At 41.9% G+C, this 14,692-nt stretch overlaps 1 protein-coding gene across 6 annotated transcripts in view; it reads left to right on the top strand.

Moving 5' to 3' along the window:
• LOC124884169 (von Willebrand factor A domain-containing protein 5A-like) overlaps positions 1-1,741 on the top strand; it is a 31,871-nt gene extending 30,130 nt beyond the window's left edge. For all 6 annotated transcript variants that reach the window (XM_047391897.1, XM_047391896.1, XM_047391892.1 and 3 more), the window contains 2 exons: positions 1,174-1,297; positions 1,420-1,741. In XM_047391897.1, the coding sequence (XP_047247853.1) occupies positions 1,174-1,297; positions 1,420-1,499 (204 nt within the window). In that variant the 3' untranslated portion in view covers positions 1,500-1,741. The remainder of the gene's footprint in view (positions 1-1,173; positions 1,298-1,419) is intronic.
• The last annotated feature ends 12,951 nt before the right edge of the window (positions 1,742-14,692 follow it).

Genomic DNA, 14,692 nt, shown 5'->3' with positions numbered 1-14,692 from the left:
TGCTCCAAAATCTCCTGATAGCTAGCTGCATTGACCCTGCCCTTGATAAAACACAGTGGACCAACACCAGCAGCTGACACGGCACCCCAGACCATCACTGACTGTAGGTACTTGACACTGAACTTCTGGCATTTTGGCATTTCCTTCTCCCCAGTCTTCCTCCAGACTCTGGCACCTTGATTTGCGAATGACATGCAGAATTTGCTTTCATCCGAAAAAAGTACTTTGGACCACTGAGCAACAGTCCAGTGCTGCTTCTCTGTAGCCCAGGTCAGGCGCTTCTTCCGCTGTTTCTGGTTCAAAAGTGGCTTGACCTGGGGAATGCGGCACCTGTAGCCCATTTCCTGCACACGCCTGTGCACGGTGGCTCTGGATGTTTCTACTCCAGACTCAGTCCACTGCTTCCGCAGGTCCCCCAAGGTCTGGAATCGGCCCTTCTCCACAATCTTCCTCAGGGTCCGGTCACCTCTTCTCGTTGTGCAGCGTTTTCTGCCACACTTTTTCCTTCCCACAGACTTCCCACTGAGGTGCCTTGATACAGTACTCTGGGAACAGCCTATTCGTTCAGAAATTTCTTTCTGTGTCTTACCCTCTTGCTTGAGGGTGTCAATAGTGGCCTTCTGGACAGCAGTCAGGTCGGCAGTCTTACCCATGATTGGGGTTTTGAGTGATGAACCAGGCTGGGAGTTTTAAAGGCCTCAGGAATCTTTTGCAGGTGTTTAGAGTTAACTCGTTGATTCAGATGATTAGGTTCATAGCTCGTTTAGAGACCCTTTTAATGATATGCTAATTTTGTGAGATAGGAATTTTGGGTTTTCATGAGCTGTATGCCAAAATCATCCGTATTAAGACAATAAAAGACCTGAAATATTTCAGTTAGTGTGCAATGAATCTAAAATATATGAATGTTAAATTTTCATCATGACATTATGGAAAATAATTAACTTTATCACAATATGCTAATATTATGAGAAGGACCTGTATATATATTTATTTTTAGTGGCACCAGTGTCCCTTATCATGCAAGTTGCAGACATTAAATGGGGTAGATAGAGTAACAGCAATAACAAAGAACACTATACGTTAGCTTGTGACATACCTGAAAGAAATTTAAATCCAGTACCAAGCAAACATTGACATGATCCTAATTACCGTGTTTTGTCTGTGAATTAGGTCAACAGTGAAGTGTGGGCCTCCATTCTGGCTCTGATCTGGCTTCATGGTTTTAAGATGGATGCAAAGGAGGAGTGGGAGCTTCTGACTCTGAAGGCTGCATCATGGATTAAAGCTCAAAATGGTATTACACATAATCAGCAGGGAACTGCTGTTTTTTGTTTTTTTTTACCAGTATGTGTTACAAAAAGAAGTTAAAACTAGGTGCAAAAATAAAACCTTTGAATCCATTTTTTTTTGTTTCAGCTCCATTTGTGTCAGAGTGTGTTGAAGCTGGCAATACACTGTTGGGTTGCAGTGTCAAGAAGGAAGATCTGGGTCTCTGAGGTTTTTCCATGAACAGTCTTAAGCTTCACTATAGAACTTATCTTTTTGCAGCATCTACTCATGTATCTGCCAGCGTGCCTTGTGATATTTGCACTGTATGCATAAAAAAGTAGCTGTGAAGCAACACATAAAAGCTATAAGTTTATAACTTTCAGCATATGCATTTTAACCAGTTTTACTGAAACAATATGTATTCAATAAATGAGAAGCTGTATGCAAATAAAGAGACCACTAAATGCTTGCCCTTAAGCTCTTGATTCTTGAGTCCCTTAATCACTTCGTAGTCTTTTGGAACCTTTGTCCTAAGATTAATCCTTTTTTCATTTTTATCTTTTAATTATACCTGACCTAAACTTTTAAAATGCATGTAGCTCATTATCCAACCAGATGTTTTAGTTCAATTTCATTCAAAATAATTTCAAAAATACTTTATTCATCCCACAGGGAAATTAAATTACGCTGTAGCTCATATAATACAGGTTTCTTCAAACATCTGTTGTAGATGCTGATGGCTGTGGGCAGGAAGGATCTCCTGTAACGCTCCGTCTTACAGCACATCTGAAGAAGCCTCTGACTGAAGACACTCTGTTGCAGGGGTGGAGAATCCAGGTCCAGAAAGTAAAAAGCCTGTACAGAGATTAGTCCCAACCATTTAAATTTCTATCTCCACAACATAGACGGGGACTAATCACCTGGTTAAGTGAACAGGATGAAGGAAAACTAGGCAGGGTTTTTACTTTCTGGGCCTAGATTCTCCACCTCTGCTCTGTTGTTGTACAACAGTCTCATGAAGATGGTGCTCAGGGTTCTCAATCATGTTCTTCATTTATGAAAAATCTTTCTTTCCACAATGATCTCCAGAGGAGTCCCAAGAACAGAGCCAGCCTTCTTTATCAGCTTGTTGAGCGTTTTTAAGTCCCTGGCTCTGATGCTGCTTCCCCAGCAGATGATGGCAGAAGAAATCACACTCTCCACAACAGACTTATAGAAGATATGCAGCATCTTGCTGCAAACACTGAAGGTCCTAAGCTTCCTCAAGAAGAACAGCCTGCTCTGTCCCTTCTTGTAGACGCCTTCACAGTTGCACCTCCACACCGGTCCGTTGTACAGGTGAACACTGAGATATTAATACTCTTCCACCACCTTCACTTCTCCTGTGATAGAGGTCTTCTTCAACACTGGAACCTTCTTCTGGGCCGGGCTAAGATTGAAGAGGTGTTGCAGAATCCCACAGAGCTGCTCTGCACAGGCCTTCAGGACTCTAGGACTGACATAATCTGGACCCCCAGCCTTGTCCTGGTGCAGTCTTTCCAGTTGACTCTTTAACTGACTTCTAGAGACACATACAGGTCCTTCTCAAAATATTAGCATATTGTGATGAAGTTCATTATTTTCCATAATGTCATGATGAAAATTTAACATTCATATATTTTAGATTCATTGCACACTAACTGAAATATTTCAGGTCTTTTATTGTCTTAATACGGATGATTTTGGCATACAGCTCATGAAAACCCAAAATTCCTTTCTCACAAAATTAGCATATCATTAAAAGGGTCTCTAAACGAGCTATGAACCTAATCATCTGAATCAACGAGTTAACTCTAAACACCTGCAAAAGATTCCTGAGGCCTTTAAAACTCCCAGCCTGGTTCATCACTCAAAACCCCAATCATGGGTAAGACTGCCGACCTGACTGCTGTCCAGAAGGCCACTATTGACACCCTCAAGCAAGAGGGTAAGACACAGAAAGAAATTTCTGAACGAATAGGCTGTTCCCAGAGTGCTGTATCAAGGCACCTCAGTGGGAAGTCTGTGGGAAGGAAAAAGTGTGGCAGAAAACGCTGCACAACGAGAAGAGGTGACCGGACCCTGAGGAAGATTGTGGAGAAGGGCTGATTCCAGACCTTGGGGGACCTGTGGAAGCAGTGGACTGAGTCTGGAGTAGAAACATTCAGAGCCACCGTGCACAGGCGTGTGCAGGAAATGGGCTACAGGTGCCGCATTACCCAGACCTGGGCTACAGAGAAGCAGCACTGGACTGTTGCTCAGTGGTCCAAAGTACTTTTTTCGAATGAAAGCAAATTCTGCATGTCATTCGGAAATCAAGGTGCCAGAGTCTGGAGGAAGACTGGGGAGAAGGAAATGCCAAAATGCCAGAAGTCCAGTGTCAAGTACCCACAGTCAGTGATGGTCTGGGGTGCCGTGTCAGCTGCTGGTGTTGGTCCACTGTGTTTTATCAAGGGCAGGGTCAATGCAGCTAGCTATCAGGAGATTTTGGAGCACTTCATGCTTCCATCTGCTGAAAAGCTTTATGGAGATGAAGATTTCATTTTTCAGCACGACCTGGCACCTGCTCACAGTGCCAAAACCACTGGTAAATGGTTTACTGACCATGGTATAACTGTGCTCAATTGGCCTGCCAACTCTCCTGACCTGAACCCCATAGAGAATCTGTGGGATATTGTGAAGAGAACGTTGAGAGACTCAAGACCCAACACTCTGGATGAGCTAAAGGCTGCTATCGAAGCATCCTGGGCCTCCATAAGACCTCAGCAGTGCCACAGGCTGATTGCCTCCATGCCACGCCGCATTGAAGCAGTCATTTCTGCCAAAGGATTCCCGACCAAGTATTGAGTGCATAACTGTACATGATTATTTGAAGGTTGACGTTTTTTGTATTAAAAACACTTTTCTTTTATTGGTCGGATGAAATATGCTAATTTTGTGAGATAGGAATTTTGGGTTTTCATGAGCTGTATGCCAAAATCATCCGTATTAAGACAATAAAAGACCTGAAATATTTCAGTTAGTGTGCAATGAATCTAAAATATATGAATGTTAAATTTTCATCATTACATTATGGAAAATAATGAACTTTATCACAATATGCTAATATTTTGAGAAGGACCTGTATATATATACACTGCTCAAAAAATAAAGGGAACACTTAAACAACCCAATATAACTCCAAGTAAATCAAACTTCTGTGAAATCAAACTGTCCACTTAGGAAGCAACACTGGTTGACAATCAATGTCACATGTTGTTGTGCAAATGGAATAGACAACAGGGGGAAATCTTTGGCGATTAGCAAGACACACTCAATAAAGGAGTGGTTCTGCAGGTGGGGACCACAGACCACTTCTCAGTACCTATGCTTTCTGGCTGATGTTTTGGTCACTTTTGAATGTTGGTGGTGCTTTCACACTCGTGGTAGCATGAGACGGACTCTACAACCCACACAAGTGGCTCAGGTAGTGCAGCTCATCCAGGATGGCACATCAATGTGAGCTGTGACAAGAAGGTTTGCTGTGTCTGTCCGCGTAGTGTCCAGAGCCTGGAGGCGCTACCAGGAGACAAGCCAGTACACCAGGAGGAGGCCATAGGAGGGCAACAACCCAGCAGCAGGACCACTACCTCCACCTTTGTGCAAGGAGGAACAGGAGGAGCACTGCCAGAGCCCTGCAAAATGACCTCCAGCAGGCCACAAATGTGCATGTGTCTGCACAAACAGTTAGAAACCGACTCCATGAGGATGGTATGAGGGCCCGACGTCCACAAATGGGGGTTGTGCTCACAAAAATAATTATGTTCATGATGCAGTTCAACAAATGTTGAAATTAATGCAAAAAAAAAAAAATATGCGGAAATTGAACATTTGAATAAGTGTTTCCTAAGGTGCTTAAATGAATACGTCAAATATGATCTGAAACTAAATTAGTATGGAAATAAGTAACTTCCATTAATTATAAATGATTTATTCAGAAATATTTTTTAAATATATGTTTTTCAGGTGCCTGAGTATCTGTAACAGGGTCGCGCCAAACACAACACATGACAAATGAAATATCTTATAAAAAGTGTAGTGTTGATGGTTAAATTACCTGTTTTTCTGGAAACCATAAGAAATTATAAAAGTATTTTATTTAAAAATGTTGGATGCCTAAATTGTCCTTGGAATCACCCATATGTTAATCTTTCCAATCAAAGAGAGCTTGAGAGTAAATATATCCACATTCCCATTAAAGGGGCATTAGTACTTTTTCAGTCGAGTGCAATGGCAGCTCCTTACTTGAAATAATTCAAAGTCCAGTGGTTTTTAACTCTTCTGATGTTAATTGAAAGTCTTTTGGGTATATTTCAATAATCCACAACTTATTGGTTAAAGGAACATTGGCACTGGACATTTGACTTACACTTTATAACCTTTGTCAATTTTTTTCGTATTTTTGGACATTCCCAAAGGCTGAACAAGGTACCTTTGTAATCCAAACACTTAATAATGTAGACATTAGTTGTGGCAAACAATGACTATTGTTCCAGTGCTACATTTCTATTTTACAGTAAGTTTGGAAGAGGAAATTGCCATCTGTGAGGGGATATATCATCATCCTCACCATATGAGAATAGTTCCTACGCCCCATAGAGAAGCCCCGGTGAGCTCTCTTAGTTCTGTGGTCACCAGAACTAAGAGACAAGACATTTGCTAAGTTGGAAACCCTGGATCTGTGCCCTTTGCCAAGGCTAAGGCTACAATTACTTCCTGAAGATCCACTAATCAAGGTGAATGAAACACTACAATATAAGATGGTATATACCAATCCCATGGAAGTGGAGGTTGGAACATAAGATCAAGAAAACCTTGAGATATAGCTCAGCTGTCAAAACTACAGGGAGATGCAATGAAAAAAGAACGGTTAAGGAAATACAACAACCTACCTGTACCAGAGGCACCAGAGATTGCCAAGCAACACCTCACCACTCTCGCTAAAGAACTCCAGAGGTTCAAGAAGCCAGTAGAATAAACAGGATGTTTTCCCCTGTACCATCACAGGAGTACTCTCAACAGCAGGGTACCACCAAGAGGTTAGAGTAAGCAATGTTGGAGAAGCATTTTGTTTTTCCCATCTTGAAAATTTTAATAATGATGTTGCTTTAATGTGTTGTTCATAATGTAAGGTGACCTGAAGGCACCTTACATCTAGAATTGTGCCACTCAAGGTGGCAGCAGGTTGGAGTAGCTCTGTTACTTTTGATTCTGATTTATTCTTTTTTGGGAACTATTCCTCTTGTGGTGGATACAGTTGATTTTTTTTGGATGACTGTCCACTCCGGTGTCGGATGCTGTGCAGCTTGGAGGATTTTTCTTAATACTTTCTATTTTTGGACATTTGTTATGATGCATTGCCATGGCAACGGGGTTGTTTCTTACAACCGGGAGCAGCTGGTTAATATCTCAAAAGCTCAAATAATACTTCAGCTACAACCCCAAATCCCTAATGAGTTGAAAAGGAGACGCCGTGGATGCAGAGCAGGAGCTAAGAGAAGAGAGAGAAGGAGGAAGTTCAAACCATCTCTTCCGTCGATTTTGATGGGCAATGTGAGATCGTTGGGAAACAAGTTGGATGAACTCTAAGCCCTACAAAGGACCCAGCCAGAGTACCGAGCATGCAGTATCATGTGTTTTACTGAGACATGGCTGCAAGATCATATCCCCGACTCCAGCGTCTCTCTGCTGGGCTTTTTAACCATACGAGCAGACAGAGATTTCAGGAGGAGCGGCAAATGTAAAGGAGGTGGACTGGCAGTACTTGTGAACAACAGATGGTGTAATCCAGGACATGTTACTGTGAAGTGTCATCTCTGCAGTCCAGATATTGAACTGTTGGCAGTAAGTTTTCGTCCATATTATTTACCCAGAGAGTTCACCAGTGTTATTTTGGCAACAGTTTACGTTCCACCTTCCACTGTTGCCGACACTGCATGTGATGCCATCAGCTCAGTTGTTGCTAAACTACAGACACAAAACCCCAATGCCTTTGTAGCAATTTCTGGTGATTTTAACCATGCTTCACTCTCTGCTACACTTCCAACGTTTCAGCAGTTTGTCAGCTGCTCTACCAGAGAAAACAAAACATTGGATTTGTTTTATGCAAATGTCAAAGACTCATACATCTCTACAGCAAGACCTCCTCTAGGCAAATCAGATCACAATCTTGTTTTTCTCTGCTCGAAATATAAGCCCCTTGTTCAGAGGCAACCTGTAATAAAGAGGACTGTGAGAAAATGGTCACAGGAAGCTGAAGAAGCTCTGCAAGGTTGCTTTGAGGCTACAGACTGGGACGCACTGTGCCAGCCACATGGAGAGGACATCAATGCCATGACTGAGTGTGTCACCGACTATATAAACTTCTGTGTGGATAACGTCATCCCCACCAGAACCGACTCGGGTTTAGGCCTCAACAATCTCCTGGATCAAAGACTACCTGACAAACAGACCACAGTTTGTGAGACTGAAGGGTTGTGTGTCTAACCAGGTAGTCAGCAGCACAGGAGCACCACAGGGGACTGTACTCTCACCATTCCTTTTCACTCTGTACACCTCAGACTTCCAGTACAAGACAGACTCCTGTCATCTGCAGATATACTCGGATGATTCTGCAGTCGTGGGGTGGATCAGAGATGGACAAGAAGCTGAGTACAGGAAGGTGGTGGACCGCTTTGTGGCATGGTGTGGAAACTATCATCTCATTTTGAACGTGACTAAAACAAAGGAGATGATTGTAGATTTTAAGAGAAACAGGAATAAGTCAAAAACTATTTATATCATGGGAGAAGAAGTGGAGGTGATGGAGGAGTATAAATACCTCGGTGTTCACCTGGACAACAGACTAGAGTGGAGATGCAACTGTGAAGACATCTACAAGAAGGGACAGAGCAGACTGTACTTCTTGAGGAAGCTTAGGTCCTTTGGTGTTTGCAGCAAGATGCTGCATATCTTCTATAAGTCTGCTGTGGAGAGTGTGATCTCTTCTGCCATCATCTGCTGGGGAAGCAGCATCAGAGCCAGGGACTTAAAAAAGCTCAACAAGCTGATAAAAAAGGCTGCCTCTGTTCTGGGGACTCCTCTGGAACCTCTGGAGATCATTGTGGAAAGACGGATTCTTCATAAAATGAAGAACATTATGGAGATCCCTGAGCAGCTTCTTCATGAGACTGTCCTACAACAACAGAATGTCTTCAGTCAGAGGCTTCTTCAGATCTGCTGTAAGATGGAGCGCTACAGGAGATCCTTCCTGCCCACAGCCATCAGCATCTACAACGGCTCTTTGAGGAAACCTTCATAATATGAGCTATAACAACATTTAATTTCCCTTTGGGATTAATAAAGTATTTTTGAATTGAATTGAATTTGAATTATAAGTTACATTATTATTATGAGGTGTCACACAACACCAATGTCTTATGACTGAAAGCTGACCTCAGCATTCTCCAAGAATTATAACTAGTACGTTTCACTTTGATATCAAATATCAAATATAGAGTCTAGTATAAAACGTTGCTCTGCACCAGGTCCTAACAATGACCCTTGAGTACTGGTTACAGTTAAAGCTCCACCTAAATGCCTGGCTACACACATGAACCTGCTGCTAATGGGACCCACACAGAGCTGTTGAGTTCAAACACAACTACATAAGTCACCATCAACTGTAAGACATAGCAAGGTGATACCCTGTCTTGACTTCTGCTCTACATAGATCTGAACCCCCAACAACCAGATTGTTGCAAACAGCAGCAACAAATGCAAACTTCAAAGTGGAGCCATCATCAGTTACCTACTCTACATGGATTACATCAAGCTGTGTTTCAAGAATAAGCGAGATTTTGACTGAGCAACAAATTTAATTTCTGATTTGTACTAATGATGAGCTAAAGCCAGCAGGGGTGGAAAGTAACAAATGATGTTTACTTGTGTTACTGTAATTGAGAACAATTTGTCTGCACATTCTTTTGAATTGTTTACAAAAGCTGAATTTTTATTTTTACTTGAGTTTGTATTGAACTCCTGGGCCAATTTTTCTCCCCAGTCTGCCCCTGCTCCTGTGTATATGTATGTTGCTGTATTTGCTTTTTATAAAGTCTCAGCAGTCCACTTTAAAATTAATTTGTTTAAATTAATCACTGACTTTTATTTCCTGCTGTAAAGTTTTTTTATTTCCTGATTCTTCAGACTTTACCTCTTACTCTTTAACTGATTCATGACTGCAACAACTGATTCATATGCAATGAGAAAAGGCGTTCTAATTTATTATTAGATGTATTAAAGCATGTAAATCTAAGTCTAGTTTATTGTTTTCAGTCTGTCCTTTTAAAGTTCCTTATGTTTTGGTTTATAAGGTAAAATTCTTAATGAGATCCTTTTTGATTATTGAGGCAGAAAAATTGTTATGCATCTGATTGAGTGTATTTTGTTTAAATACATTTTACAAAATGGCAATTCTTTGTTATTTAGTTATTTATATATTTTATTTTAAGCAGAAAGTTGCAGATCTTCAAAGTCAAGGTTTTGACCCATATGCACTAAACCTCTCAGGACACAGGAAAGGTTTAACCATTGATTGAATAAAAATGACAATATTTTTAGTGTGTTTTAGATCCTGGTTGGAGACTTTGCTAGAAAGTGGAACTGAGAGGAGTGTTGGAGGACGGACAGGTTGCACAGATGTAAGGAGTGAAGAGGAGCCTGAAGGTTTGAGATCCAGGTATACTCAGAGATGGGCATAGAGGCAACGCACAGACACCTTGAAGTAAATGGTGGATGGCCTGCCCTTGTATAGTGCTTTATCCCCAAAGTGCTTTACACTACATTCAGTCATCTACCCATTCATATACTGACACTGTGAAGCTACAATGTAGCCATGGGGCAGACTGACAGAAGTTAGTCTGGAATACAATCCGCACCACTGAACCCTCTGATCACCATTAGCAGGCAAGTTAGGTGAAGTGTCTTGACCAAGGACACAACTGAGACAGAGCTGGGGTTTGAACCGGCATCCCACCAGTTACAGGACAAACCCCTACCACCGTCACCACTGTCGACCCAGACAGCAGGAACAAACAAAACAATAAAGTTGGCGAAGGAAGACACATTTTGGAGCACAAGGAAACCCAGAGGGCTTGGGTTACCAATTTAGGTTAACAGTCAATCGTTGAAGGACTTGCATCCAGCTTCTCATATAATCCCACAGACAGCTTGATACAGAGCATGTGTGGCAAACGGGCCTCCAGTACTCCTACAGCTCAGGTAGTGGTGTGACCTACAGTGGGGAACCTAGGAAACTAAGTAATAAAACACACCACAAGGACACAAACCCCGGATAGTCTTATGTGTAATTCTAAAGTATAATTATAATGTTTTCACTTTTGTTATGGTTATGAATAAGAATCCTCATTGATGTACATTACAAGGACAAATGACCTACGGTTTGACATAAGGTTTAGTACATTGGGTTGGATTGTGGAACGCTCTGTAACCAGGTTGATTAGAATGCTGCAGCAACACTTAGATTAGGGATTGGACACCTGCTATTACACACTCTATCAGATAGACACCAGAATGGTGAAATATAGTCTACTAATAAACACTGAGGGAGTGTACCTCCCTTGCACTGGAGTATCATATATAAAAGTACGTGTGACCTTCTTTTGAGGCTGCTTTGTCACTTTGAGACGATCCAGGATGGAAGCCTCAGTGCTGATCTGTGATCATTCCTCTGCCTTACTTAGATCAAAAGTGTTAAAAGTTTAGTCTTGTTTGAGAGTCGTTCCTTTAAGAGAAAGTGTCATAGAAAGTGGGGTCGTTTCTGGGGAAAGAGCCGGAGGAACTCTGATGCGCTTAACCACCAACGGTGTGGTAGCTCGGACACACTATAAAAGTGAAAATTACTGATGGTCTACATGATGAGTTCATCACTGAGGGTGGCAGTATAGGCTAAGCTGCTTGTAATATAGTGAAAGAGTTAAATGTGGTCCTAAACATCACCTGAACTAGTGGATGAATTTGAATTAGAATTTTTTTCACTATCAGTGTGTCTCTGCTTCAGCACACCCAAATCAAATAATTAGATCAATGGCAGAACACTGGAAGACTCATTTGCATATTGGTCTGTGAGGCACCCTGTCTACTTTTAAGGCTAGGCTGCTGGAGGACATAATGACCACTTTCACTCTCTTCGCTACATTCTCCCACTACTCTCAAATTTAGCATTGTTTGCGGTTATTTCAGCCTTTAACTTTATGTTCTCTCTCTTTTCTCTTCTTAGAAGCTACACCTGGCCTGACTCTGTGTCTACCTGTGACACCTTTCTGGAGGTCCAAGATCTGCTGGCAACAACTTAATGCTCAACCTTGCTCTCTCCTAGATATAGCAATTGACTGAGCTTTTACTGTAACTAATTGCTCTCTTTTAGACTCTAACCTTGAAAACTGGCTTAGAGTTTATCTTTTCTTTCTGGATGAAACGATTAAAGGAGCTACATCCATTAACATTTACTTTTCCTTCCCATAGAAAGTACTCCTGGATCAGTGCTTCTTTGTTCTCTTTGTGTCTCTGCTCTGTTCTCTCAAACCCCCAGTCAGTCGTGGCAGATTGCCGCTCACACTGAGCCTGGTTCTGCTGGAGGTTTCTTCCTGTTAAAAGGGAGTTTTTACTCTCCACTGTCGCTACATGCATGCTCAGTATGAGGAATTGCTGCAATGTCAACGTCAGTGACTGTCCACTGTCTCTACATGCTCATCCGGGAGGAGGGAATGCTGCAAGTCACTGACTGGATGCAATCTGCTGGGTTTCCTTAGACAGAAAAACTTTTTATCCAATTTGAATAAATAACTGAATATGACTGTACTGTTTAATGGTTAGGATTAATTGGAATGTATGTACCTGACTTTTGTGAAGTGCCTTGAGACGATATGTGTTGTAAATGGCACTATATAAATAAACTGAATTGAATTGAATACTTAGGAGGTAATTCATTCATTTGATTCAGGTGTGCTGGACCAAGGACACATCAAAGATTTACTGGACATTGGCCTAGAGTTGCCCACCCCTCTCATAAGTGTGATGAGAGGGGTGGGTATAACTGAACACTTGCTTTCAACTTACGGCTATTTAAATTTGTTTCATCTATTACTGTTAGAATCCAGCTCGAAGGACCAAAGAAATTTTAGACTTAGAAAGCTGATAAATACAGATCAGTGCAAAAGAAGAAAATGAACCAAATAAGTTTGACTTGCAAGGATGACAGTCCTCTGCCAAACAGCGACTTCCTTCTCACAAAGGAAGAAGTCCTTGCACCAGCCTTTTATTTAAAACTCACATTCTTACAAGTCAAAAGTGGGAATTGGTTGAGCCAATTCTTACAAAGATTTCAACATAAAAAGTAGTCATTCCCATATATGGTATAAACATGTCATGTCCAGAGAGTGATCCACTCCAGACCACATTCCTTAACTTTCCACTCCCTTTGTCCACACTAAAACCAATCACAGGAATCATCTTCACTATAGTAGAAAGTCAAACATAAACCTTGTTTAAACTAAACAATGATAATTTTTATACATTTTTCCAACAATTCCCTCCTGTTTATTATTGATTAGTTTAATAACACATTCATGTATACACTTCCAAAAAGCTTTATGCATACACCTCATTAAACATTAAACTATTGTTAAGTTTAGTGACTTCTCCTCCAAAGTGTCATCATAGTTCTGGTCCTCGTCAAGAAGTTGGTAATCCTGGGACAACATTGTATCAACAATTCCTCCAACCATCCCTAATATCATTGCTCTGATACAAGGGAATAACACACAGAGTAAAAAAAGGCAAACAACAATAACACAGAGATGACAGGGGTCATGATTTTCAAAAGCAGTTGACACCACGATCCAGAAGTAAGCCACGAAGAAAGGCTTCCTCGGCCGGGATGGACATCCTGCCACATACCCCTTTTAATTTCATTTAATTGGCATATAGCATCGCTCACTGTGTGTCCATCTTCACCGTTGGTTTCATCAGTTGCTTGGAGTGTGAGCTATGTCTGAAGCTCATGATGTATTAATGGGTCTTCATCTTTTGCTTTTTGGGGGTGGGGTTCTCTTGTGCAGTTATGGCCCTTTGGGGAGGGGATTCATGGCATTTGTGATCGGGGGCATGTGTTTATTATCTGTGTCCTGCTTGGGGGTTGGCCATATGAGGGAACTCATGATGGGGTTCATGGGGTGTGGGAGGTTCATGGTATTGATTTTGTAATTAATTTGGAGCTGGGACAGTTTAATCCCAGGGCAGTTCTGGGTTTCAGGCTCATTGTACTAGGTGGACCCCTCTTTTTTTTATTTGTTGGGGGCAAGGGTCGTGGTGGGTTTGTCGGGGTCTGGGACAGGGTTGTTCGGGTTTGGCCACTGCGGGTCCTAGTCTGGACAGGTGGCTCTGGCGATCTGCCAGTCTCCACCCAGGAAAGAAGGGGACCACCTCCTGGGTTCGGAGTTCCCGTGCTCTGGGGAGGCTCTGGATGTCTGTCTCGGGTCCTAGGGGTCAGGCCTGTGGCTCCTCATGCCCGCTATTGGTGAAACCTTATATAAACAAGCAACCTCACACATATGACCACAGTGTTTGGATTCAGGTGTTTACAGATGCATAGATATACTGCAGTTGCCACTAATGTCTATATCTTCTTGCATTAATTAGCACTGTGTACATTCAGTAACATTGTTGTTGTTATATATGTATTTCTGCAGATGTCGCTTCTCATTGAGGCCTACCAAACCACTTAAATATGGCATAATAATCTGGGCAGCATGTGATGAAAACACCTGCTATACATTGAACATCCCTCCTGGAGGAGACCCAGAGAAGATTCAGTGTACATCGGCTGTGTTTGATGTGGCAAATGGTATAAGAGGGCACAACCTGCAACAGTTCCTTTACAAGCTACAACTTAGGTCAGGAACTTCTAAGGAGAAAGGTCATGATGGTTGGAATGTTCAAAAATAACAAAAATGAACTCCCTGCTAAGCTGATGGTAACAAAGAACAGGGCCACACAGTCATCCATGTTTGCCTTCACAGAAAACACAACCCTGGTGTCTAATCGTCCTAAAAAGGGGAAAACGGCTGTGTTCTTTCACAAAATTCTGAAATCAGCACAGAAGAGGACCAAAAACCAAGTATGATCCTTGACTAGAATGCCAACAAAGGTGGTTGAATAACTTGGAGAAGGTCACGTGAATCACTTAGAGAAGGTCACGGGGCTCTACAGTACCAAGCGGATGAATGCGCACTAGCCTCTGGAAGTCTTTTACAACATAGTAAGGGAGATCCAGGAGAGGACTATTCCCAGTACACCAATGCATGTT

Source organism: Girardinichthys multiradiatus, chromosome 18 (genome assembly GCF_021462225.1).
Source record: "Girardinichthys multiradiatus isolate DD_20200921_A chromosome 18, DD_fGirMul_XY1, whole genome shotgun sequence".
NCBI classification, from domain to species: domain Eukaryota; kingdom Metazoa; phylum Chordata; class Actinopteri; order Cyprinodontiformes; family Goodeidae; genus Girardinichthys; species Girardinichthys multiradiatus.
The sequence above is the reverse complement of the archived record's forward strand: the minus strand, read 5'-3'. Positions and strand labels throughout refer to the sequence as shown.